The sequence below is a fragment of the Amphibalanus amphitrite genome, unplaced genomic scaffold, assembly GCF_019059575.1.
Source record: "Amphibalanus amphitrite isolate SeventyFive unplaced genomic scaffold, NRLGWU_Aamphi_draft 000127F_arrow, whole genome shotgun sequence".
Lineage (NCBI taxonomy): Eukaryota > Metazoa > Arthropoda > Thecostraca > Balanomorpha > Balanidae > Amphibalanus > Amphibalanus amphitrite.
This window is the reverse complement of record NW_024881622.1, coordinates 43424-69364: the sequence shown is the minus strand read 5'-3', so window position 1 is coordinate 69364 and position 25941 is coordinate 43424. Positions and strand designations below refer to the sequence as shown.

General features: G+C 52.6%; 1 protein-coding gene across 5 annotated transcripts; it reads right to left on the bottom strand.

The window, feature by feature from the left end:
• Positions 1-16: 16 nt before the first annotated feature.
• Positions 17-24896, bottom strand: LOC122381752 (protein N-terminal glutamine amidohydrolase-like). Of its 5 annotated transcripts, none has more exons than XM_043366325.1 (6): positions 24753-24896; positions 22586-22686; positions 21882-22035; positions 18055-18200; positions 9356-9480; positions 17-3613 (listed from the first exon to the last, which is right to left on the bottom strand). In XM_043366325.1, the coding sequence occupies exons 2-6, from the start codon at positions 22666-22668 to the stop codon at positions 3495-3497; spliced, it is 627 nt and encodes a 208-aa protein (XP_043222260.1). In that variant the 5' UTR covers positions 22669-22686; positions 24753-24896; the 3' UTR covers positions 17-3494. The 5 variants fall into 5 exon arrangements, with proteins under 5 accessions (XP_043222260.1, XP_043222259.1, XP_043222258.1 ...); XM_043366324.1 differs by having other exon boundaries at positions 24782-24850; XM_043366323.1 differs by lacking the exon at positions 24753-24896 and adding an exon at positions 23020-23167.
• Positions 24897-25941: the final 1045 nt, after the last annotated feature.

The following is a 25941-nucleotide window of genomic DNA, read 5'->3' as shown; positions in this document are numbered from 1 at the left end:
ATCAACACACAGCCGGTGTCATATACAGTAGATATATTGAAATGTATGGGTCGTAGCACCATCGCACAATGCACATCATCACCACTCCAAGAATATCGTAAGAGCTAACCAAGCACGTCGATCCCAAGTGAAACCGGCCGCGGTCACGGCCGCGGCCGAGTAGACGGTAGAAAGGTAGAGCGGCCCCACAGATATACCACGCAGGACGCGAGCGTATACTACGCAGGACGCGAGCGTATACCACGCAGGACGCGAGCGTATACCACGAAGGACGCGAGCGAGAAGGCCGGATAGCCCACATGCAAAGAGAGAGCACCACACCAGTAAAGCTGCTCCACCGAATGTCCAGTCAGTTTGTCCGTTCGCCTCTCCAACCATTTGCTCGCATGCCCGTCCGTCCGTTCATATGTCCGCCCGTCTGTCCGTTCGCACGTTTGCTCGTTCGCACGTACGCCCGTCTGTCCGTTTGTAAGTCCGCCCGTCTGTCCGTTTGTAAGTCCGCCCGTCCGTCTATCCGTCCGTCCGTACGTCCTTCTCATCACTGTCTCGTCTGTTCTTCGCAGGACTAGAGCTGATGTCCGCGACTCTCGCACCACCAGTATACGCCGTTTGTACATACACAAACATAGGAAAGACGTCATGTGTGCGTACGGATAGTCTCCGCCATGGTGTGGGATCAGGAGAGGAGGTAACTGGACTGGAGTGGAGCGGGCTGAACCGGCTGCTTGTGCTGCGGCTCTGCGTCCTAACCGACGCATACCGGGGTAGCTTTTGGTTTGCTGCTGTAAGGCAGTAGCTAAAAATCACTTTAATTTAATGTTGAAGCTCAGATTTGCAGGAAGGACTAAGGGGAGTTTGCAGTATTTGTGATCAACTCAGCAACGCCAATTTTGAGCAATCGGATTGCTGTGTTCCGACTGCTACCATTCTTCGTGTATCACTACCGAATGCAGGTTTACGGTAGAAGCAGTAGCTACAAGGCAGTGTCAGATGGCCATTGGCCCACTGACCGGGCGGGATAGTCAGCGCATAAAGAGCTTAACTTTTGAAGAAAACCTAATAGAAAATGAATCCCTGGTCTATTTACCTATCATGGGCTTAGTAATTAAATTAGTTACTTACACAGCCCAAGGACAAGCATAGAGTGGCTGGATTGGCAAAAAGCGTTACAGGGTCATGATTGGATGCAACTGGATCAACATTGTAATGATTGCATTGGTCTATGAGAAACAGAGGAAAAGGAAAGCACCCATATCAGCTAGGAGGTACTATGAAATCAAAGTTGCAGCGTATGCAGCAATATACGCTGCAAACACAACATACGTGTGAAATGCAGCCAAAGCCTCGTCATCACATACCACTCGAGCGTGACTGTGCTGTTCCATTTCACCCGAACTAGGGAGATCTACGGTAGGTTCCGCCGCTCACTCTCACACCCCTTCCATCTGATGAACTACAGACCCGGTCAGCACAGCGCGCCACCCCACATAACCACGGCTAACTCTAACTAAGTCAGGGCAATCAATGATGCAAAATGTATACAATCCACATCGAATTCAGGACACTTGTGAGTGGTCCAAATGTAAGATGGAGCAATAGCCTTGACTGAACATACTTTGTGGCAAGTCGTTGTCAGCACAGTTTAATTATCACAATTGCATATTTAGAATTGTTGATGATTGCTACCTACGCCACGATAAAGTGAAGGATGTAAAAGTGTAGCAATTTCTACACACCAAAACATACCACCGATTGAGCTTAGCTAACTAATTTCACATCGTATCGAGAACTAGAAATGAAACGCACATCCAGAAAGTGCTCTGCGGCACCGCGTTGTCGCGTGTAACAAATCACACCGCCTCAGAAATGACACCCTCCGGCACTCGGTAACACTCGGATTCACACTCCTTGATAGAACGGCACAGCGGGACCGCCATAGCAACATCGAAACCCTGTTCTTTGAAACAAAATAAGCACGGACTAGCGCTAGCACTGCGGACTGGTGAGGGAGACAGGCCGAGGCCGAGCTCAGCCGAGCTGGCTCCCTGCCACAGACCCTCGCATAGCTAAGGAGAAGAGTAACCACGCCGTATGTACACGCCAATTCGTTGAAAAGCGGAAAAGTCGGCCCCGAAGCTGACCCTAGAACCCACTACGCGGCACATACAAACGGGAACAATAAAACACCGAAATACACCAAACGAACACAAACTGAATGTGAACACCGATGAGGCAGTTTAGAAAAGCTACTCGGGATCAATGACGAAGCACGCACCAGGACTCGGGAGCAAAGACCAAACACTCACCACGAGGGTACCACCAGACTAGCAAAGAAGGCGACCGACTCCACTGGCCCAACACCAAACCAACTAACTCTAATCAACCGCACCGACTGGGCACCAGAGGGCCGCCCCGCACCGAGCGCGTGTTATGATCGCCGTTAGCTTGGTCTCCGTTCCCACAAGTAGCACACGGTGCAATGTATTGCACACCTCCCAATAAACCCGAAGTAAGTCTGCTATGCTCGGGGCATTTCTCCTCTCACATATCTGCACAGAACGCCACCCCCTGTCGGCATATAGCCATTACATCAGCAATGGTTCACTGCGAGCACAATGTCATCAAGTTGAATCATCGAATTGTTAAACCAAGTAAATTCTCGACGAGCAAATAAAAGCTTGACAATGAACATTTTCATGCATCGCCATAAAGTTATGATTGTTAATATCTACTAAAAATGCTCCTTGCTCCCTGCCGTGCCTGATTTTGGCGCACCTGCCGTAACCCCGTGTTCCCCGACTAGCCAGATAGTTCCGCTGCTGAGCCGGACTCCGCCTGTTTTGCGACAGACAGTCCGACTCCCGGCACAGCCACAGCTGCCGACTAGCTTCCTTCGATGTATCGTCATTGAGCCGAGACTTACTCCAAAACAAACTGGCCAAATAAGTACCTCGAGCGAACTGAGGCCACCCGCAGCGAGCAGATACCGACTGACGCCTCAGGGGTGCTGCCCTCCTGAGGACGCGACCAGCGGCCCAGACCTATGCCGCTGGGTGAGGGACGCCAGCGCGTGCCGCCGCTGACCGGGCCCAGATTCCCAGCAGCCAGGGACGCCAGGGTACCGGAGTCCCCAGCACGCCGGGCCGGGCCGGTCGGCGACCCGACTCGTCGCCGCGCCGCGCCGCAGACCGCCAAGTGCGCCGAATAACTGAAGCCGTACACGCGACACACAGGAGAGTAGATCAGTGGCCGGCGCCGTCCGCCGTCCAGCGGCGGTCCGGCCGCCGCGCCCGACCAGCGCCAACACTCTAGCCTAGCACCAAAAATAAGGCCAACCGTAAGGCGCTTATCAACGATGAATATATGTATGCAGAGAGGTGCCGCCAGGGAGGCTGCCCGAGCGTCCTGGGGCGACGCCGCATCGACCACAGCGCCGCCTAGCGGTCAGAAGAGAAGCTAAGCTTCACCTCACCGCCGAAAGATGACGCGCGCGTTCATATGTTGACCAGGTTTCGGTAGAACTTGTCGACGAAGCCGGACAGGTTGAGCACCTCGCCGACACCGACCCGGCCGTCCATCGAGATGAAGGTCTGCAGGTTGTTCGTCGACCCACCTGGAAAGCAGGAAAAACAATAACAGTAACGGAAACAGTGGACCGTAAAATAACAGCTGACGGTGACGACCTGGGTGACCTGGCACCACTTGAATGCCTCGCGACGAGCGTCTCGAAAGGTCAGCGCTCAATTAACAGTCGTCCGCAGTAGGTACCATCAAAATGTCGGGGTCGCGATGGCGAGGAACACCCCCTTGAATTAGCATAAACTAGCCTGTCAGCTACTGAAACAAAGCCCACGTGGACAATAGGGGTAAGGCGGTCAGATGGGGCTAACTTTGCTAATCGCCAGAATATGCAGCCTGGAGGAGTCCTTGGGATGCCTAAGAGAGTCGGTACAAATCAGATGGTAGACAATGGGTGCATGAAAGCCTATTCGCCAGCGGAATAGCTGCTTCACTAAGAAGTAAGAATGACGGTGCCATAAAACACCACCGTGTTGATAAAAAACGCAACAATCAAGAAAACATCTCTTCAAATTTTAAACAAAGCTTATCGCATAACCACTATCACCGAACCCAAAATACCGTCTGAAAACAGCAATCAGCGTGTACGATGCGAGCGTTGTGTCACTAAGATAGGGGAAGGTCAGGTGCGGTGGACAGATAGCTGATGTGTCCCACCACGCACTGGGCCCTGGCGCCCAGCCGGTGGGTCACCGCGGTCGATCAACATCAGGAACCAGGTCAACCGTTCCCCAGGGACAGCACTGCGGTCACCGCTATCGGGGTCCGCAGCCGCGACTGCGACATCCGGTCATCATGGTTCGTATATCCAGTATCCACTGCTGGCATATTTTGTCTGAATATTTAATGTTAGTGTTGAATATGTTATTGCATTGCAGCTGCGTAGTTATGAACCAGTCATGAGCGAAATTTCACAGCTATTTGTAACAACCCGTGACCTCCCCGTCACATCGGACACTTGACGCCGCCGGTGACAGTGTTGGTGACAGTGTTGCCCCCCCCCCCCCCCGGTGACAGTGTTGGGCCCCGGGGACAACACCGAGCACATCGCCATAGGGTGTTCGTAAAAACGACCGCCACCACGACCGCGACGTCAGGCTATCGTGTCTATAGTTGGCTGGGTATGTCTGATTTAATGTCCAAAGTGCATGCATGCACATTGCACAATCCACTGATCCACTGAAGCAGTGTAATCATGAACCATCCTTGAGCCTGATTACACCATCAAACTGCCATTCCCGCGCCATCAGCCACCTGTCGTCGGGCCCCGACCGCCGTTACGGTGCCATTCTGTCCGCGTGTTGGACGCCACCAGTGCACACCTGCACACCTGTTAGAGTCGGCACATCAACTATTCACGGGCTCGTTCGGCGCCAGTGACAGTGGAGCTGTCGATCGGCGGCGGTGTTACACGGCCGGCACGGCTCTAGCCTCTAAGGGCACCATCCGAACTGCATGGTAGCTGCCGGCCGGCAGCGCAGTGGCGACAGGACTCGACGAAATGTCAGAAAAATCGGATAGGCAAGTCTGGCAGGCGGAGTTGGACAGGAGCAGGCAGATACAGGGTGACACAAAAAAAAAAACGGTCATCACCAAATTTCGAATAACTTCGGAAGTTTTATTCAGATCATCACCAAACTTCGGCCACTTAAGGTCACACCTATGTAGCATGCATCCACCAAGTTTCAAGTCTTCACTACGAATACTTTTAGTACAGTGTGTGTTTTACTGACGTTCCACAATGTGCTCCAGGTGAGCGCCACGGCGCTGCAGGGCGTAGGCACACTTGCATCCGGCTGGCAAAGTTGTCGATAACCCGATGGCTGTGCATTTTACAGAATGCAATGGCCTCTGGAGACAGTGCTCAGGGGGTGTGCTACCCCTGAAACGTTATTCTTATCGGGTTATCGGCAACTTTGCCCGCCGGATGCAGGTGTGCCTACGCCCTGCAGCGCCGGGGCGCTCACCTGGAGCACATTGTGGAGCGTCCGTAAAACACACACTGTACTAAAAGTATTCGTAGTGAAAACTTGAAACTTGGTGGATGTCTGCTACATAGGTGTGACCTAAAGTGGCCGAAGTTTGGTGATGATCTGAATAAAACTTCCGAAGTTATTCGAATTTTGGTGATGACCGTTTTTTTTGTGTCACCCTGTAAATGGAAGGTGGCGGTCAACAAGAGGTGACTGCGCAACGGTCCTGATATACGGCATCCATACATCGCACAGTTCTCACCCAGTCCACAGTCGATTGCTCTGCTGATAAACTGAACTGCGACGCGATGTCTATCATTCAGTACCAAGGACTCTAAAATCGGTCCCGAGTGATCACTGAAGGCGATTTATGCCTCGATAGTTAAACCTTAAACGAAAATCAGAAATCACCATGTTGTCTGTGACCCCTGACACGCATTCATGCCTCCCAGACGCGCCGTGTGTCCCCGGTCCGGAACTCAGACACCATTACAGTGCCGCCCGTGAGCCGCAGGGCTGACTCCGACCGGACCACCACCGTGACACACAAGTAGGCCGCACTGCGGCACGGGTCCGTCAGAAGGGGGGAGGGGTGTCACACCGTCTCCAGGGGGGGGGGGGCGTGCCGTGACCGGCGGTCCCGACAGGGGATAGCCAGCAGCTCCAGACAGCACGGGAAGACACGCTGCAGTCACGGACTGAGCCGACAAATACCACAAAACATAGCAAACGGATGGGACGGGCGGCCAGACGGCTCAGGTCACGGCCGCAGCACTCAGACAGCTTAGGAGATTGAGGACATAGGATGGCACGGAAGTGGCTAAAGTATCCAAAATATTCTACCTAGGACTACCTTTCAATTCTTATTGTGCCTCAACTCAACACATACTCCCAGAACTCTGTCCTGCGTTCTTGATCAGGTGTCGCATTTCGACCAATTTCCGTTAGTCCCGCCCTGCCTTCCCTCCTCCCCGCTTACTGCCCTGCTCCACCTGCCCTCATTCCCTGTCCAGTCGTGTCCTGTCCGCTGCCCTGTCCTATCCTGTCTCCGTCGGTGACCGTCAGCCCAGCAGTCTGCGTGGGGTGGCGTGCCCCCGCGCCGTGTCCCGCCTCCTGCCCTGATTAGATGACCGGCACCGCGGCCCCCGTCCGACCCCACCGGCCCACCGCCCGGCATAGAGCGACAACGACGGCAAACATTTCATTCCGAACGTCCGGCACGCCACAAAGGCATTTTGATTTAGAGCTCCCACTGGCCGTAAGTCTTGGCAATTGGTAGCGTAACAAAGCTGGCGAGTCGTGACGGCGTCAATTTAAACATGAGCTGCGGTGGCAGCCCGCGCGTCAACATGAGTGCCAGGCCGGCGCCGCGCAGTCGGGCCCACACGGCTGACGACACATTAGCGGCGAAAACGAGGAGCGGATGTCCTTAGGCTGCAGAATGAAATTATTTAATACAGCTTCTTGTAAAGAAAATAAAAAGGAACGCTGACGCAAGAACAAGATGTCATGCCCAGCCAATCCTTTGTTTAGTTTATCCAACTATTACAATCTGGTACAGCTTCTTTCCGGGACCGCAAACGGGGTAGCGCGCGGCGGCTTTACATAACGTCTCGTGCAGAGCGGCACACGGCACTAACAGCCGTCTTCACCGCGCCGCGTGCCGTCCGCGGCGCCAGCGTTATAGGCGTTAATTAGCCGGCATTAGGCGGTCATGTGAGCCAGCCCTTCTGGCCTGCCGATGAGCCCCGCGCACGGGCGGCGACGCGCAAAGAGGCGGGTGGCGAGCTGAAAGGACTGAGGCGGGGCGTCGCGAAGGGGGAATGGGGGGGGGGGGGGGCAGAACCCGCTCACAGGGGCTATGGGAGGTGAGCGTCAGCCGTTTGACAGCTTGATATACAATGACATGGTTCGATGGTGAGCTGCCTGCCGCTGTGACAGAGTTTCTCTCCCCACGTTCACTGAACTCAACTGTGAAGCAATGCTGCAGTCAAACCATCGTTACAGTGAGGAGTGCATTGCAACACACTGCCAGCCCCTAGAGGCCCGGTGTGTTATGAAATGAAGCAATGGTATGAAATGAGCTAGACTTTGAAGTGATCCCGGGTGTATATTATCCGCGTACTTGCACTGCCACTTTGATCATATTAAATATTAGTGCTCAACGCATATCAGTTTTGAAGTCAAACTCCTTGGAACGTTCCCGAGCCTTCATTCACGCGATAAGTGGGGCCACGCTGCCAAGACCAGGCACGGACCGCTCACATCCAGCCTTCCACATACTTCACTCGGCCCTTTACAAGGTCCTTAATCATTCAATTAAGCGCCGCGTGCCTCAGTCACGTGTCGCCGCCGCGGTGTCGGTGGCTCCACCCGCGCACCGGCTCGGTCGGTGTCGGTGTGCGCCCGCTCACCAGTCGGTCAATACCCGGTGGCCGGCGGCAGCGGGCCGTGTGTCCAGTTTGATACACTGCCATCCCGGACGGGCGCGCCCGCCGCCCTCACGCCATAGGTCAGGCAACAGGCGACACGCCACGGTGCCACAGCCATCCGTCATGTTCGACACTGCACGGGGTAGCAACAGCAGCGCTGTATGTACGCGCCCTGAGCCAGACGAGCCTGGCGGCAGTGCGGGAACAGGTGGGAAATGGATGCCGAGCTCCGCAGCATACATCATAGCCCGCAGACAGCTTCAGTGATGGAAGAGGTCACTTTTTAGGTAGATATTGCTGTAGCTGGCAACAACTGGTACTGTCTAAATGAACATCAACACAGCTTATTTAGTTGATCACCAGGGACGACCTATCAGAAATGTTGACCTAGCTTTCAAAGGTTCAATTTAAATATTTTCGGCATATCCAACACAAGCTAAAGGTGAAGTGCATCCCACATGAGCCGTTAAGAGGAAGCTGATACTCGAACGTTCTTTTATAGCGGGGGATTGCAGTGCAATAAATTCCCGTCGGCGATCCCCGAAGACTTTGCTAATTCCGCCCAGACTTCCGATTAAGCGCTATTTTCGATGCTTGCATCAGGGCGCAAATTCTAAAGTTCACGGTGTTTCTTTGCTCATCAGTTCCTCCCTCCCTCCCCCTCCCCGTGTCCCCTGCGGGTGATCCGAGGTCGTGGTTGGTAAATCATGTGGGTCGTAATTTGGCCAGGGTCAGGTCAGGGAAAACGGGACAGGGAAGCACAACACAGCATACCAACGTTACCGACAGTTGCGGGTACAATGCAACCGCGACCTCAACTTTAACAAAGGCAGGGCAATCACTAAATAATGAATATCGTTATGTCTGTGACTATGACTCCGACGAACCATGACGAAACATACCCCTGTGGCCATGACTGACTGGCTGAAGCGGAGTCAATGGGTTCGGCGGCGGCGGCTCCCTGGTGTGTGGCGACGCTATTGCTATCGACAGGGTCAGCGGGCACGATATCGGCGGAAGTGTTACGGTGCATGGCGGGGCTGTTAGACGCCACACGTCAGGTGAACGTCGGTTCAGGGTGATGTGGGGTGCAGTTGATGACGGTGAATGATGTACGTGACGCAGGTGATGGTGGGGTGATGTTTAGTTTGATGAGGTTTGGGTGTTGCAGGGCGATGCAAGGCTCTGTAGAACTTTGTAGGGTGTAGAGTGATGCGAGTGACGATGGAAAATAGTAGCTTATGTTGAGAAGCGTTATGACCCGTTGTTACGATCCGTCTGGTGATGTAGGCTGTACAGCAGCGCTGGCTGAAAATCTCTAACGTCAGGTGACGTTCACTGACGCTGACTGACGCTGACTGACGTGCTCACCGGGGGTGCTGATGGGCGGGTACGGAGGCGGCGGCGACGCCCAGACGCCGCCCTCTCGCTTCATGTGTGACCGGTCCGAGGCGAACGTACTGAGGAACTCCGTGGCCGGCACCACCCGGAAGAACCTGCGGACAGGGCGGGGCGCCGTCAGAGCTGCAGACATAAGGAGTAGACACAGAGAGCACACAGTACTGACGGCGGAGGAACTCTGCCACCGGCACCACCCGGAAGAACCTGACGGACAGGGCGAGGGCGCCGGTCAGAGTTATGCACATTGCACATATGACAGGGCATAAGTCACACAGTGCTTGACCGGCACCACCCGGAAGGGCTTGTGGGACACGGACAGGGCGTCGCGCGGTCAGAGCTGCACACATGACACAATATCACACACACACACTGAGGACTGACGGATACCAAGTTGTCGGACAGAGCGCGGCAAGGTCAGAGGCTGCACTTATGACACGGTAGCAGACACACGGAGACACAGTAGGGTTACGCTGGAAGGCGAGGTACAGGTGTGGGTGCTGAAGGGCGCATAATCGCTGAAAGTAACGTGACAAGCGCAATAGCGTGACACACATATAACTGGTTTAACGGGCATACAGCCATGTAATGTTTGTGACCCTTGACATGTTTATATGTCAGCACTACACTATGACAAATGTGGGTGGCGACGAACAACTATAAAAGAATTGGAAACGAAAGGGCCATAAACATAAAGTAACAACCAAACTGTTTTGCCCACGCGAAACCTAACAGTCACACAGGTAAAACAAACATGAGGTTTATCACCAACGATGACGATCTCCAATCACATAACGAGTTCAGAGACCAGTCACCAGTAAACATCCGTTCATCATAAGCAGAAAACCGTCGAGGCAGTAGTCAATTGTCAGTCATCGCTCGTTCGTCATCTGAGTTGTCTTTCGCCCGTCTTCTGGGTCGTCTTTCGTCTTTCGTTTCGTCCCTCGTCCACAGTCACTATCCGGCCTCGTTTTCCGTTCCAAAGTGAGTCGCGACTCGACGGCCCAGCGTCCGGTCGTCCCGGCGGGGCGCCCCGCGGTGACGGCCATTTCGACGTGGACCACTCTCGCCGGCCGTCGGCGGTCAGTCCGTGACCTTCACCCCCCCCCCCCCCCGGTACCCCCTTCAGCCGTCCACCCGGCCCCGTCCGTCCGAGGCGACTGGCCGCGACGTCCGGAACAGACGCATCAATTTTGCACGCCGCTGGCCAAACAGAGCGGGCGGCGGGGCGGCCTCCCTCCGGTGACCGGTGGGCACAGTCCGGTCAGCCAGTGCAGCGGGGCGCCCGACAAACTGGGTCAGCATAACACTGAGCGGCCCCAGCTGGCGCCCTGGACACCGAGCTCGAGCTGTTGGAAGTAGGGGTATTTCGTCTGTAGGAAAAGTGTCGTTTTTCATTGAGGGTGTCTCCGTGGAGTCCTAGCACTGACGTCTGTCCAGCATTAACGCTAAAGCAGCGCTCGGTGACTTGGTTGAGTCATTTGTTTACCTTTCCGCTTGTACAGCACTAATTACTGGGCTCTTCTGTCCAAGCACTTCCCTCACTTTACTCAGAATTCAACTCAACTTCCACACAAACTCCTGTGTTGGTTGTGCACGCCAAAGGTGTCTCCCATTGAGTGATGTTTTCATCATGTAACATTCAGCACGGCTGGGGCGTTCAGCGCCAACTTGTACCAACAACAGACCGAGCCGTCTTTGAAACTCCGGGGGCGTAGCGAAAACAGCCGTCGCCGGTTGGCAAACAGGCCACCCGGCGCTACCAGAGACGTCGGTCCTTCCGTCTAACCCGTTTCAGTCTCCCTTTGTTCTGTCGTGATAGCAAAGTAAGACTATCCGCTCCTGCCGTATGCGAGCTCGTTCGGTACCGGTTTTTGTTATCATTAATTGACGATACCAGCCTCCTATCAACGATCACTGCTCAGCTACCTTTTAGTCCATGAAACAAAACACGTTCATCGCAAAGATTCATAGGCTTTCCACCATCGCTTGGTTTCGTTGGCGCCTATACAATGCGTCACCCACCACACATTTAGGCCTTTTAAATATGTAACAACTGCCATGATTGCTACCGTTTAATACAGCAACTACGAACGAGGTGCTACTGCTTGCTTTTGCAGTTGCACCTCCGCGACTGCTTCTCGTACCACAGAGGCATCATCCCACCGACATAAGCTACTGAAGCCGGACAAGAGACCTGCACCTCGCCCCCGCGTCCCCGCTCCCCTGCACGTCGCCGCCGGTCAAATCACTAAATGGCGCGTGTCAGTGACGACCACAGCTTTACGGAACGGTAAGTAAGCTGTCTTACCACGCCACAAATCCACGCGACTTTGCAGCGAGTATGCCTGTCAAGTGAAGGCCGTGACGGGGCGTCATTCGCCGGCGGCAGCGGCAGGCGATGACGCCAGCCTGTGTCCGATGACGCCACCGCCGCGCTCGGCCCAGCGACGACCAGCGGGGTGCCGCCGACACTCACTTACCGCTGGACCAAAATACACGGTCACTCTGGAGCTAATGGCTGAATTTACGGTAGCCAGGGCGAAAATGTGGCAGTTTTGGCTAAGTACCTCAGCTAAATGGATAACAACGTTCGTGCACGGCGGTAGACCAGAGAAGCAGCTAATGGTGGGGAAAATCAGCTAGGATCAATAATACAGCTGCAGCAAATAGCGCAGTTTAACTACGCACTAAGCGTACAAATCCATTGGCGTCTCAGAGGGCCTTTCATTTTTTTTTTTGCCTTGCGATAGTTCTTAATATTCACATTGAGGAACAGTCATCTGCCATAGTAAAATCCTCCAAACGTTGAACGTGATTATTGATCATTGATCACCCAGCTGAAAGCCTTTTGTCCGTAGCATGCTATTGCTATGCGACCACTGCCACTATCAGTCTCTGCCAGGATTCAGCAGGGACGCCAAGAGCTTCCTACCAGCTCTCCCGTCTGCCAGGTGAAAGATACAACGTTATCCCGACAGAGCTACTGAGGAAGTCATCGGTATTCTCTAAGCTCATGCGACCCATGGCCTTCAGCGCCAGCCCACGCCTGCGGCAAGGTTAGAGATCAAGGCTGACGCCTACAACAGCCCTCTCCCTATCGACATCCAGGACCCCGCCGGGACTCGCAGCCCCCTGACGGTACCCAGCCCTGCCCCCACCCGCAGCCCCGTCACGCCCCCCCCCCCCCCCCCCCGCTGCCACAGCCCCGCCGCGGCGGCCACAGGCAGCATCGCGTGGTGGTATGGCTACTTGTAATTATTCCGAGTCGACATAAACGGCGCCCACGGCGGCCGTCCGTCCCATCGACCCGACGGCGTACACGTGCGGGGCGCACACTACCGACAGCACACGACAGCCACCGCACACACGGACAGCACACAGGGACCGCACAGAGCACACACGGACAGCACATGGGGACCCGACAGCGCACACGTGCGGGGCGCACACGCCGACCGCAGACAAAGCGCACGTGCAAAACACTGGGCGTGCAAACACCACGCTCACTGCACGGCACGGAGAGATTTTCCTCTTAGAGCGCGCGCAGTACCTACTGTCCCCACAATCACATCTCATGCATGCATTCATATGTTACAGGGAGTTTGAGAAATCTGTGAGTTTGCAAACTCCCTAGGGAGTTTGCAAACTCCCTGACCCATCAGTGAGTTTGCAAATTCACTAGGGAGTTTGCAAACTCACTGACCGGTCAGGGAGTTTGAGAAATTCTAGAGCGATTGGGACAAATAAAAACAAGTGTGCAGAATGTGGGTGGCACACGTGCCGTTCGTGATGTTAAAACAAAGGCGGCTAGTTGTATGGCCTATTTAACAGTCGCACGCTGACAAAAAGCCTACAGATCATATGCACACCATACTTTTGATTTTAAATTGTTCAGTGATCTAGCCCAAACATGCAGCGCCGCTTTATTTAGTCATACATTTATTTAGTTCACGGCCCAATTGTATCCGTTCCACAAAAGTGTGGCTATTCAAGAGTCAGGCTCAATATATCAAAGTAGAAACAGCTCAGTTGGTCATTTATGCTAAAGCATATAAGGCATACGTGTGGAATACTTGTGTGGAACGGATCTATAATTGGGACGTGAACTAAGTATGACTAAATGAAGCGGCGGTACATGTTTGGGCTAGATCACTGAACAGTTTAAAATGTTAAGCAGGTATTTATGAAGTGCATATGATCTGCAGGCTTTTTGTTAGCGTGTGACTGTTAAATAGGCCTTACAACTAGCAACCTTTGTTTTAACCTCACGGACGGCACGTATGACACCCACATGCTGCACACTTGTTTTTATTCGTCCCAATCGCTCTGGAATTTCTCAAACTCCCTGACGGGTCAGTGAGTTTGCAAACTCCCTAGTAAATTTGCAAACTCACTGATGGGTCAGGGAGTTTGCAAACTCCCTAGGGAGTTTGCAAACTCACAGATTTCTCAAACTCCCTGTAACACATACATATTAACTACATATATACATAAACATTATATATAGGACGCAAGTACACGGACTGTGAAGTGCGAATTCAATGGTAGCGGTATCATGCGCCAGATCGCTCTTTGGCACGAGCCTATAACTTAATCGGTGAATTATACACTGATACACTGATCGCTACCGTGACAAATATCTTAGGTACTTCTGCCTAAAATGTAAGAAAAATAGAACGAAAAAAAAACTGTCGAGAGTGGATGTCATCCAGCTTTCTAGGAATCTCGACCACTACCTACACTAACAAAATACCAACAAGCATTGCTGTCTAAATATTTGGCCAGTGAATGGCGCCACAATCCTTGCAACGCGAATTCCAGTTACACGTAAATCGTCTATCATAACATAGGATTTCAAGAAACAACAGAAGATACAGCGCCCACTAGGTCATGCGACAAGACCAGCTATGCATCACTAACCGAGTTTGCACGCCGAGGGCGACAGTACCGTTTCCCTCACTCAATGTTTGTGGATTATTAAGATGATCATCAGCACGCGTGGCGTATGACTACTACTAATGGCTCATTGAATGGCCCACTGCCTGGCCGCCGCCGGCAAGAAATAGCCGCTGGCTGTTTGTTGGTCGCCGAGACCCGTGTGAATGCGAGCGGACCGCGCAGTCAGGTGACCAGGAAACAAGCGAACAGCTATTCAGTCCAGGGCTGCGGAGTCTGAGTCGGAGTCGGAGTCGGAGTCGGTCGGGGTCGACAGTTCTGCCCGGCCAAAATCTTACTGACTCCGATTCCGGAGTCGCAGTTAACGCTGCATGGCTCAACGTCATGCACTGCATCTGTTTACTTGACGATACTGCACTCGAAATTGAATTTTGTCGAAAAAAAAATTCTGTTTTGAGGAACGTTTTCAGAGAAAGAAGCAGAAGAGGGTGAATGTCCCAGAACCTGCTTTTTAAATCTGCATGTTATTTTTAATGCATATTTGCAACGCAACGCAACGCCTTTGGAACGCACAAGGAATCGTTTCAGGCAAGATAAAAACATCTCCATTATGAACTTCAATATCATGATAAGGGTATCAATAGAACCGTCCGGAGTCGGAGTCGGAGTTAGAGTCTGAGTCGGAGTCAATTTTTGAAGCCGGCACGGGTGGAGAATTGTGCTGGACTGGGGGTGCTCGAGCTCTCCCAATTCCACGCCGGCCACGCCGGCTTGGCTTTGGAGCCGCGGCCGGGCGGCGCGGGTCAAGGTCACCGCTAGGCGGCGGCGGATTTGCTGCGCCCGAGCACCCCCAGCTGGTCACAATTCTCCACCTATGGAAGCCGGAGTCGGAGTCGGAGTCTCGGAGTCACCCTAATATCCATCGACTCCGCAGCTCTGGTTCAGTCAGTGTCCCAGTCCCAGTGGATTGTTCTGGGGTGCTGGTGCGGAGTACACGCATTTAGGACCGTTGTCAAAGGAATGGGCAGGCGACAGTTGTACGAAGTGATTCATGCATAATCAAAGACGTCAGTATGCGGTAGGTAATAAGTATATATGAATACAGCATATCCAATCCATACCTACACGCCTCCAGGCTCAAACCTAAATAAATTTCCTCCACATTAAAGACGATATTTTTCCTCCACATTAAAGACGATATCGCGTATTCATCTCAGCACTGGAAGTGAGATTAGTAAATGGCCGATAAAATAGCGCTACAGTGAAGATAAGTTTGGTAATATATTTCAGAATAAGGAATCGATAATAAAACCAGCGAATGGCGATCGCCTGCGCCCACCGCAGCGGAACCGGTAGGCGGTAGCCTGCGGTCCTGCAGCCGGTCATGTCGACCCAGCCGTCCCTGAAGGCGCCGGCCCCACTCGCCACGCCGCACTGCTAATGACCTCAGGAGGGGGCGCCGGGAGGGGGACGGGGGGGGGGGCGCGGCCATGGCGCAGCGGTCGTTAGACACGGGAAACAGCCAACGTCGCAGGACACACATGAACAAAACAACCAACTCGGCAGTAAATACCGACCAACGGCGATGTTTTGAGCTTCAGCTTGAACGGCTTGAATTATACCGTGCCGGAAATCCGTGTGTCTATTCTCTCCAAATAACAAGCTCGGCAGTCGGTTTGTTGTCGTTTCCTGAGGCACCATACGCTGCAGTGAGGAAGTCATCACAGGGCCTCTGCCGGCGGCACTCTCCGCGGGGCACCATCCGCCGAGGGGGCACGGAGGAGGGGGGGGGGCACTGCTGCAGGCAAAACAACATCGGGTCGGCGGCCGCAATACGTCAGTGGCGCTCGGCGGCTGTCCCAGCCACCCGGTAGTCGGTGGCCGGTCGGCCGCAGCAGCTCACCTGCGGCAGCGCGGCCCCCCGAGGCCGGCCACCGTCCGAGCGGCAAATGGAAGCCAACCGGTCAGCGGGCACGGAAACCAGCTAATTAATAGGTAGCCCACCTACGGGAGGAGTGGTTCGAAAGGCAAAAATAGGGCCGAAGAAGCGGAGAACCGAAAAAGACATTACAGTTGTCAGCGAATAGCATCAAGATGGCAAATCGCTAAGAACGCTTTGATTATAGAACCGTGCGAGAATCGCAACGTTTTCTGTATTCTGCAAACTATTCACAGCCGTATCCTGACCCATTTCATCCACGTCCAGTAGCCCAGTTCTCTTGCAGGCTGCCCACTGTGCGATGTATCTGCACTGCAGTCACACTGGCAGAGCGATTTGCAGGCCGCTGGGCGGTCGGCCAGCGCCGGCACTGTGGCGGATTCTTCAGAAAAGCCTCCGAACGCCCCAATAGACGTCCCAAACAATGCATAAAATCACCAGAGCTTCCGAGCGCTACGAAGCTTGACAGCCCAGCTGAGGATATTACTAAATCGACGAAATCTGTCGGATTCTCAGTACCGCTACGACCCATGGTCTATCGAAAACCCGCGGCTGGCAACCACTGCCGATTCCAATCTGGTCTTTGTTTTACGAGTCGTACTAGGTCAGCATGCATAAAGCTCCTTTGAATCTGGAAGCTGGAATACTCTGCAGTCTGCATGTAGACAAGGCTAGATCATAATTCGCAAGGATCCAGAAAGCACGTCACTCTGAGCGTTTGCATTATACATACATCCGTGCATACCCATCTGTGACTGAAGAGAGATGTTCTCGCTAAAAATATACTGTTTTACGCAACCCCTCCTGCGGATGAGTCGACCAGAAGCGCGGCAGTAGGTATACTCGTAAGTTAAGTAGGTTGTGGCAGACGTGTGTCCGAACATAGTGCAGAGCCCCGCTGCCTGGCCTGCTGGCTGGATCAAGCTATCGGGTTAATGCTGCCCTGTTTGCATACTACGGTCCACTTCATGCAAAGTGCATCACCAGCGACTCTATCGCCGTCCGGCTAATGACGGCAGCTATCTATGCCGTTTATCTTAACTGCAGCATAAAAACGTGCGGCCGCCGGAATATAGACAGGGCCTTTGGAACACGACGGTACGGCACGACAGAGGTTCCTTGAAAAGCCGCTCATTTAGCCAGAAAGTGGAACAAAGGAAATCGGAAAGCAAATGACGTGGAACACGAAGCCCCTGACAAACAGCACAAAACTCACGAGCGCTTTGTGAAGAAGAGTCCGGATTTAACAAAAATCAATGGTTGAACCCCACATATATTACATCCTGGCTTGCCTTCATCATCTACGCCTCTCATTCCACAGCACAGCCGTCACCTGCAATACTTATCCAAACATAGCTGTTGTTTGACTTCCAATTGCTCTGGTAATACCGCCTATCGGAGGGGTTCCTGACGACCTAATCAGTGGTGGGTGGTAACACCCCAGAAACATGATCTCAGTGATCCAAACCAATGACCTGACCAATAGCAAACACCATTACGTGTATTTGACCCATCACTACCGCTAACCTGTAGCATCCACGACCTTCAGCCTCAGGTCGCGGGTAATGAAACTATATGGCAGCTTGATATTGTGGTCTCTTCCACAAATAGCCTTCGTTGTGAAATATAAGTGACCTGAGGACCCTTGACCTGACCTCGGCCATCTCACCGCCGGCTACCTGTCGTAACCGTGACCTCCGATCTATGATCCGTGACCTGCCCCCACAACCCATCGTCGTGCCCGTGACCAGTCGTGCCCGTGACCTCCGATCTGTGACCTGTGACCTGACCTCCCCTGGTCACCAGCAGTGATCCACCGCGCCGGTCGGTGACCCACCTGTGGTGTTCCGGATGTAGGATCTGGTCGGTGCGGAAAGTCTCCGTGACGTATTTGTGGAAGTAGGTGGGGAACGGCAGTTCAGAGTCCATGTCGTACACCAGACACCGAGAGTCCGGCTGGTACATGAAGATCACGTGGTAGTCCTGTAACGACATATAGACCGCGGTCAGTTCCATAAGACAGTCAGACGACGATCACGTGGTAGTCCTGTTATGAGAGGCAGGTCACGGTAAATCCCACAGCGCAGTGAAGACACAACAAGTATGTGTCCAAAAATCACACGACTGAGTGTTGTGCGATGCAAAGATGTGTAGGGGTGAAGGCAAATGTATAGGAAGTGTAAATAAGAGAGTGTAAACAAAGTCGGTAGTTTCTGCACGCCAGTACCTATGTGGTAACCACGTGTGTCGCCGGCCGGCACGGGAGTTCCCGGCGCAGACCGATTCGCGCGCCAACTTGTGACGTCGCTACCCCGCCCCGGCGCTGGGGGGCGGCCCAGGACGTGTCTGTTCGTGAACTTTGTCCCATCACGATGCGACCGCGTGCCTGCGGCCTACAGCACCACACCTACCCAACATGTGACGAGCAATATCGGTTACACTTATGAATTCTACATTCCACCCAAAAATGCATTCTCTGATGCCTCTAGCTCCTGCTTTTATTTACAGTATAGGGCTCTGAGCCAGCTCATGCTGCTTAGCCCTGTTCCCCCTGTCAGTCATATCTTTACCTATCGATTCGCAGGTCAAAAACATCGAAATTTGCTCTAACAGCCGCCTCTGTCGACCGTCCCAGTACAAACACGTCTTGGACAATCCACAGCGGCAGGAGGCGTCGTCGGCCGTTTACCGTCGAGTGCCGTACCTCCCCCGGCCCCGCCCTCCCCGGGGGCACAGTGTCCGGCCGGCCGCGCGCGTCCCGCCGGCCCGGCCGGGCTGATTTATTCGCTGCAACTCGCCGCGGCCGGCGCCGACGGGGGCCGTTTGCACAGACACATAAACAGGCTGTGTGCGAACGACGGTGCAACGTCGTAAACGGCGCTGCGGGAACGGCGGTGCACGGCCGTAAACGGGAGCTGCATCGGCCATGGCGCGTCGGCCGCTCGGTCACTGGGACAGCGAACAGACGGCTGGAGGATACCGGCGCGGCCACCGACACCGCACCGCACCTACCCGCTCCAGAACTGACCAGGGACTGGGACTGAGACTCCCACTAGCCCAACCCATGGCCCAACCCAAACCCGGCCAAAAATTCATGCTATATTACTTCGCCCTTTACTCGACATGGATGAGCGAAATGGAGCCAGCCAGCTTGACCCGTCCTTGACCCCGACCAGCGTCCGCCCATGACTGGCCTGACATGCAGTCAAACTGGCTCTGCGTGTCCGCTGCACTCGTCCCTCCTCAAAGAAGCTCTCTGACTTAGCATGCCCCCCCCCCCTCGAACACACACCCAAACGCTGATCTGAATCAAACTGGACGAGTCACTCCACTTTACGTGCCTACGTCGATACTACAGGCTTCCTTGGTTGTATGTCTGGCATTACCCCATAACTCCGAACTCAAAGCTGTACCTACACTAAGACGTAATTTATCACTCAGTTCGCCCATACCTTTCAAACCGTCAGTGAGGCGGACGGCGCACTGAAGTATAGATGGGAGAAGGAGCGTTCAACAATCAATCTTTTGAAAACGTCTAGAAAATGGACCGGCGGCTGTTATTCACGCCACCACAGCGCGGCATCGGGAAGGTATTCGCACCGTCCTCCGCCGGTTTCAGTGGGCGCACTCCACAGAGTACTCCAGACCGTCTGGGACGCGGAAGGCGGAAATTATCTCAGGAGACCGAACAGTTCGCAGATTGACTCGGAATAGGAAAGTCGGTCAGTCGAGGAGTTCGGGGTAATGGTCGTAGAGCACAGAGAGACTGATGTCAGAAAGTTCAAAGCTCTTCCTGTACCTGCGACAATATTCAACCAAAAATGGCGACCTTCAATGGAACTCAGATTTTCCTTAAAGATATTCCATGAGTAATCGATCGCTAAAAGCTCATTCACCAATCACTGTCGCTACAAATTACTGGAAGTGGTTCGTAGGCGTCTTGTTGCACTTATTTCAGCGGACGACACAAATCCCTAGTTTATAGAGCCGAAAGTTTTTTAATCGTTGAGCTCGCATTAAGCGTGTTTGGCAGCGAAGTTGAGCCATAAAGCCATCCTCGGGTGAGCCATTATGTCCACAGCCGATTACGTTGACAGCTGGCACTTACAGCAATGGGCAGGCAGCGCTGGTCGCCGCGAGCGCCCGCCACCCGCGCCCCTATCAGGCCTCTGTCAACAATGTCATGGATGACACTGGTCGATACAGGCGCGGCCGCACCTCCGCCTCTCTCGGTCAACACCCTCCGCCGCCGTCCGGCCCGCCCCAGCGCCGGCCATGGCCGATCGGCCGTCCGGCCGCAGACGGCGGCAAACAGGCAGCCTGATTGCCCCCTCCCCGCTCATCAGCACCGCGGCACTGCCAGCTGGCGACGCCACGCCACGCCGCGGAGCCGCAGTGGCCGACAGGTAGCCGGTGACCCGCGGTGGCCGCTTCCGGGAACCGCCACAGCCGGAGGTCACTCCGCTCCCTCCACTCGCCAACGGCGGCGGCGGCGGCGGCGGGGAGGTGGGCCAGTGCCGCGCACCGAGCCATCGACCCGCCGACGGACGAACGACGCACCGCCGCCGCAGCTGACCCCGCGCCAGCGACCGGACACCGCGGGGCACCGGAGTGGAGTGCAATGGAGGTAAACACCGGCAATGGGTCCCAGGCGGTTCGAGAAAGTACGGAAGGTTCGCACAACTACCGTAAATAAAGTGATACGGCGAATGAAACGCTTCCTATACGGAAGTCAATGGCTCGCAATGGAAAGCAATGAGCAATAAAAATAACGAAATTCACAATGAAAAGCACTCAGCACCAGCAGGTACAAACAAGAAATACTTCGGAGTTCGGACTTGGAGCATTTCGTATGAGAAATACTACAAAGTAGCAAAACAAAGAAAATGTGCCAAGACTTGGCCGAAAATATTACCTGGCGATGATTAGAGAGGGTCTCACTGATCACAAAACCGGGACGATAGGAACAAGGATGGAAAATGAGCAAAATCTTCTCAATTCTCTGCGAATTTTTTATGCTGGCTCAGAACGAAGGCAAAGTCCATGACCGAATTTTGAATAAAACGGACACCATTCGGTGACACTCAGACACTGTCAACCGTGGTAGTGTATAAGCGATAACCACCGGCCCTACTAGACCCTAAAGAACCGAGAACAAGAGCTTGATGAGTCTGTTCTCAGCGGTTCTGGGAAATCAACATAAATAGCATCCCACCAAGATACCAGACATCCGCGAATTTGTAAATCAATGAGGACCGTTTTCTATTCACAAATCCTCATTCCTCTCCGCTTTCCTCCTCCGTTTGCATAATGGATCGTCAGGACGAACGGCCATGACCTACGCAAACGGCCACGACCCTAACTGTGGTGTTCGGTGGCCACAAACACCTACACAGATAACTGTCCCAGATACCTATTAGGAATGTGTATTGCCGTGGCCTAAACAAGGAGGCGAACAGTGGTATGCATACGGTGTTCGGCATGTTCCAAAAAATCACCAAAACCCCCCTCGATTACGACAAAAGGTGACCCGACCCGCGGTGCTGTCGGTGCCGGCGGCGACCTACCCAGGTGGCGACCCGTGATGCCGTCTGTGTAGTCTCGTGACCTCCCATGATGACGACCCGTGGCGACCCGTCCCGTGATGTTATTGTTGTGACCTACCCAGATGACGACGCGGTCCTCTGTGCGTCCGGCGCGCTGCCTCCACAGCGGCACCGTCTGGTTCTGGTTGGAGATGAACACCGCGTAGCAGTAGGGCAGCTCCTGCGGGTACTTGTCCTGCACGTGTTGGCACAGCAGCCATACGTTCTCCTCACTGTGCGGGAAACAGGGAAGGGTGGGGGTCAGAGGTCGCTGTGTGTGTCTGTTACCGACGGTGTGCAGCGTGTTAAATCTAATTGTGTCGTAGTTCATACACATCGGACACCATGGTCTGCCCATGGCACATTTGATTACAAGTATGAAATTACAAAACACCACCATGATTAAATATGCATAAGATGAACCCTTACAGTAGATATCCCAGAGGCCCAGAGACAAGGCTGACAATCATTCATTTGGGGGAGTAAAAACATGCCCAGAGTTTCAATCTGGAAATACAAATACAGTATGGCTGATACTCAAACCAAATTGGTATTATACATTTTTGCAAGCATCCAGAATAGTCAAACCAAATTGGTATTATACATTTTTGCAAGCGTCCAGAATAGTCACAAGCTTGAAGGTTCTGTCATATACCTAATGGCACGGTCACCAAGCTTGAAGCTAACGTTAAGTATGACTTACATTTAGCTTCAAAATAAAATGCTCATCCAATAACTGACATTGAAATGAGGAAGGACATGGGTGCCTAATTGCAATCTTACCAATAGTGTAAGGTGTGTGTGCATTCCTTTGCAGGAGGAAGAATGGCTTTGATCTTCTGGCGCTCCGGACTCTCCATTGCCATTGCTTGAAGTTGAGATGTCTGAAAATCATAAAACAATGTGCATTAGTTAACTAGAGTTACCATCTTCCTGAAACACACAAAAATTCAAGAAAACATTTAATTTAAAAACATGAAAAAACCAAATGTAAATAGAACTCAAACTGTGGTCTCTCTCAACTCAAATTGTGAGTCAGCTTAAGGGTTAAGAATTGAAGACATTTTTTCAAATGATGCTCGGTACGAAAGTCCTTACATTGATCAACAGAAAAAAGATACTCAGGGAATTTTTGAATTCCAGAAACTAAAACTGAACCTGACCCATTCAAACATTCCTCTATTCCAAATTGCGTTTCTCACTCTTGAATACGTTACCTCTGATAGTTCACTCCTCGAATTAGGTAACTGACTATCCTGACTATGAGACACACCAAACACAGGCACAGAACCCGCACAATTCCTCAAAATCAAGCACGAACCCAACACAACCTCCACCACCGCTGTTCGTGTTGTAAATGAGCCCGGAAGACAACATACAGGTGGCAGCACAATCAATGAGAGTGCTGCCATATGAAGTTATTTCTTGAAGGTATTTTTTCCGTAGTTCGCTAAAATGCCTTTCCCACACCAAACGGTTGGGATAGCGGGCCAACCCAACTAAACTTATACCGAGACAGCGATCCTTCAACTAATCCTATCAAGGAATGACCTGTCTCGGTGGCCGCCGAATGTGGTTTTGTTGTCTTCAGCAAGCCACCAAGCAGCTGGAACGGGAGGCCGGCCCGGAGGCTGGGACGGGGAACGGCGAATATTGGGACGGCGGACTGGAATGACGGGCCAACGGGATGAGACATGGGAGCAGCGGGATGGAGCGCGGAGACCGGCGGGCTGGGACACGGACAGGAAGTGACAGAACAGCGGACAGAACGAGGGTAGGGCGCGGTGTGGTCCCCTCTGGGACGAGGGCTGGAACGACTGCCGTTCCCTGTAGCAAGCGAGGTGAACCGCCAACCGTGCATGACAGTAGGCCGGTGGTATCGCATAAGAGATAATCACATTGTTCGGATAAACTCTTGGTGAAACCGATAATCTGTTATTTGCTAGTCACTACCTAAGCAGTGTCTGGGGATTCAACTTATTAAAACTCCCCGGACGGCAAAACAAATGTTACAGTAAAAGGGAAGCAGTGAAACGGAAAAGGTTGTAGGTAACGGAAGAACGCATTGTCGCGCAATGAACGGTTACGCATTTACCTGACGTAATGAGTTAAACAAGACTATCGATTTGGCTAACGTGCTTTGATAGAAGTGTTTCGATAACTTTCAATAGACTTTAATAGATGTTTTGATAAGTGCTTAAACAGACGTTTAAAAAATGTTTGGTACTAGCGCCTAAACAGGCTCAACGCCTAAGCAGGACGTTAAAATATTTTTGATAGTCATTATGGCTAATCAAGCTTTCATTGATGTGACTTCACTCATTATAAATACCTAGGCGTCGAAATAAGCGTTCTAACAAACATTAAACGTTCTAATAACCGTCCTACCAAACGTTTCAATAAACGTTTCAATAAACGTTTCAAGAAACGTTTCAAACTTTCAATAAACGTTTCAATAAACGTTTTAATAAACGTTTTAATAAACGTTCTAATAAATATTGTTATGGACGTCCTCATAAACGTTCTTATAAACGTTCTAAGAAACTTTATAATAGACCTAGTTAATAGGCGGCTCAATAGGTGAATTAATTGACGTTTCTATAGGTTTTTTTTTTTAATAGCCAGTTAATGGACGTTAAGTAGACGGTCAAATAGACGGTTCAATAACATGTTCAATAGTCCGTTTAATAGCCTGTTCAATAGAGGTTCAATAGACGGTTCAATATACGGTTCAATAGACGATTTAATAGACTTCACAGCAGACACTTAGGCAGACGTTTAAATAGACGTCTTAATCGACATTTAACTGATATAAGTACCTGTTATTGTTTTACATATTTACTGGGATGATTTCAGATTCCTTTATGCAGAAATTGTGACATAAATGAATATGATGCATGATAGATAAATGACATCAATCCAAGGTAATTAAACGGCACTGAACACTCACAATTCACAACGCACCGCCGCGACACACACCCCGCGCGGGTCAAGGCCGGTCTGCGGCCGTCCCGTCCCGTCCCTGTTCCTCTGGCGGCCCGCGGTCAGTGCCCCCGGGCTAGGGACAGCTCCGACCGCTCCGACCGATCGCTGTAGGTCACCGGCCGGTGACCGCGGGCGGACCCGACCGGCCGACCGGTAGCCATGTCTTGAGGTGGGTACAGTTATCCTCTTCACCCCCCAACCCCCAACCCTTACAAAAAACATACCTTCCTGCTAGACTTGCATCTCTGTCTCAGTGTCTCTCTTTCTTACTCTCTCTTTCTCGCCCTCTCAGGCACCCTCTCCCTCGCTCGCACGGTCCATAAGATCGATGGGGTTATTACTCGGTGTCTTACGTCTGCCATAGGTCTCCAGAAAGAAGAATGATGACATTGCCAGTAAATATCCTCAGTTATTGTCGAATGCCAACCGTGTCATCAGCCGTGGTGCGACTCCGTATGCCTACTTCTGTTTGTTCCGTTTCGATTTGCTCGGTTTCAGAAGCCTACTCGCTCGCATCAATAAATACGAGATGCCGTGTGTTCTATCATCGATTGCTTTCTTATAGCGAGGCCATCACCGTCCGCATGCTCATTAGGAAAGATTATCATCTGGTGCGCTTGTAGGTGCTTCTCTGATTAGATTCATCACTGCTTCAGTGATTTTCGTTGGTTGCTATTTATAGTTTACCTGGATAACTTCGAGCATCAGTAGCTTGATTTCCAGAACTTATTTCATCGGTCATATTCTTTCGATGCTCATCAAAACCATTTTCTGTTGTTTTTGTTTGCTCCGTGCAACGCAGTCACCGATTGCAACTGGGCCGCTGGCAATCGAGGTCATCCGGCGCGGCTCACCGCTGACGGCCGTGTTTTTGTCCGTCACACCGAGACCTACTTTTCCTCGGGCCCGGTCCGACTGCAACCAGACCTGACCTGTCAGTAGATGAACATACTGCGCCGCCGCCGCGCGCCGTCAGCTGCGCCGTTTTTGTCTGTGCGCCGCGTCGGCCGTGTTTTGTGCCCGGTCGCGTTTTTGTCGTGGCGTCAATAAAAACATGTCGACGCACCGGCCGCTCGCGCGCCGCCGCCGCCGCCGCCGCCTCTGGCGACGACGGTCCGTCCACCTGATGAGAGCGGTCAGTGACCACGGCGCAT

Coding starts and splice junctions, on each gene's coding strand:
- LOC122381752 (XM_043366325.1), bottom strand. CDS start 22,668: ATGGCAATGGAGAGTCCGGAGCGCCAGAAGATCAAAGCCATTCTTCCT. Junction 22,036..22,585: donor ACACACACCTTACACTATTG/GTAAGATTGCAA, acceptor TTTCCCGCACAG/TGAGGAGAACGTATGGCTGC. Junction 3,614..9,355: donor CCCGCCCATCAGCACCCCCG/GTGAGCACGTCA, acceptor CCTGCTTTCCAG/GTGGGTCGACGAACAACCTG.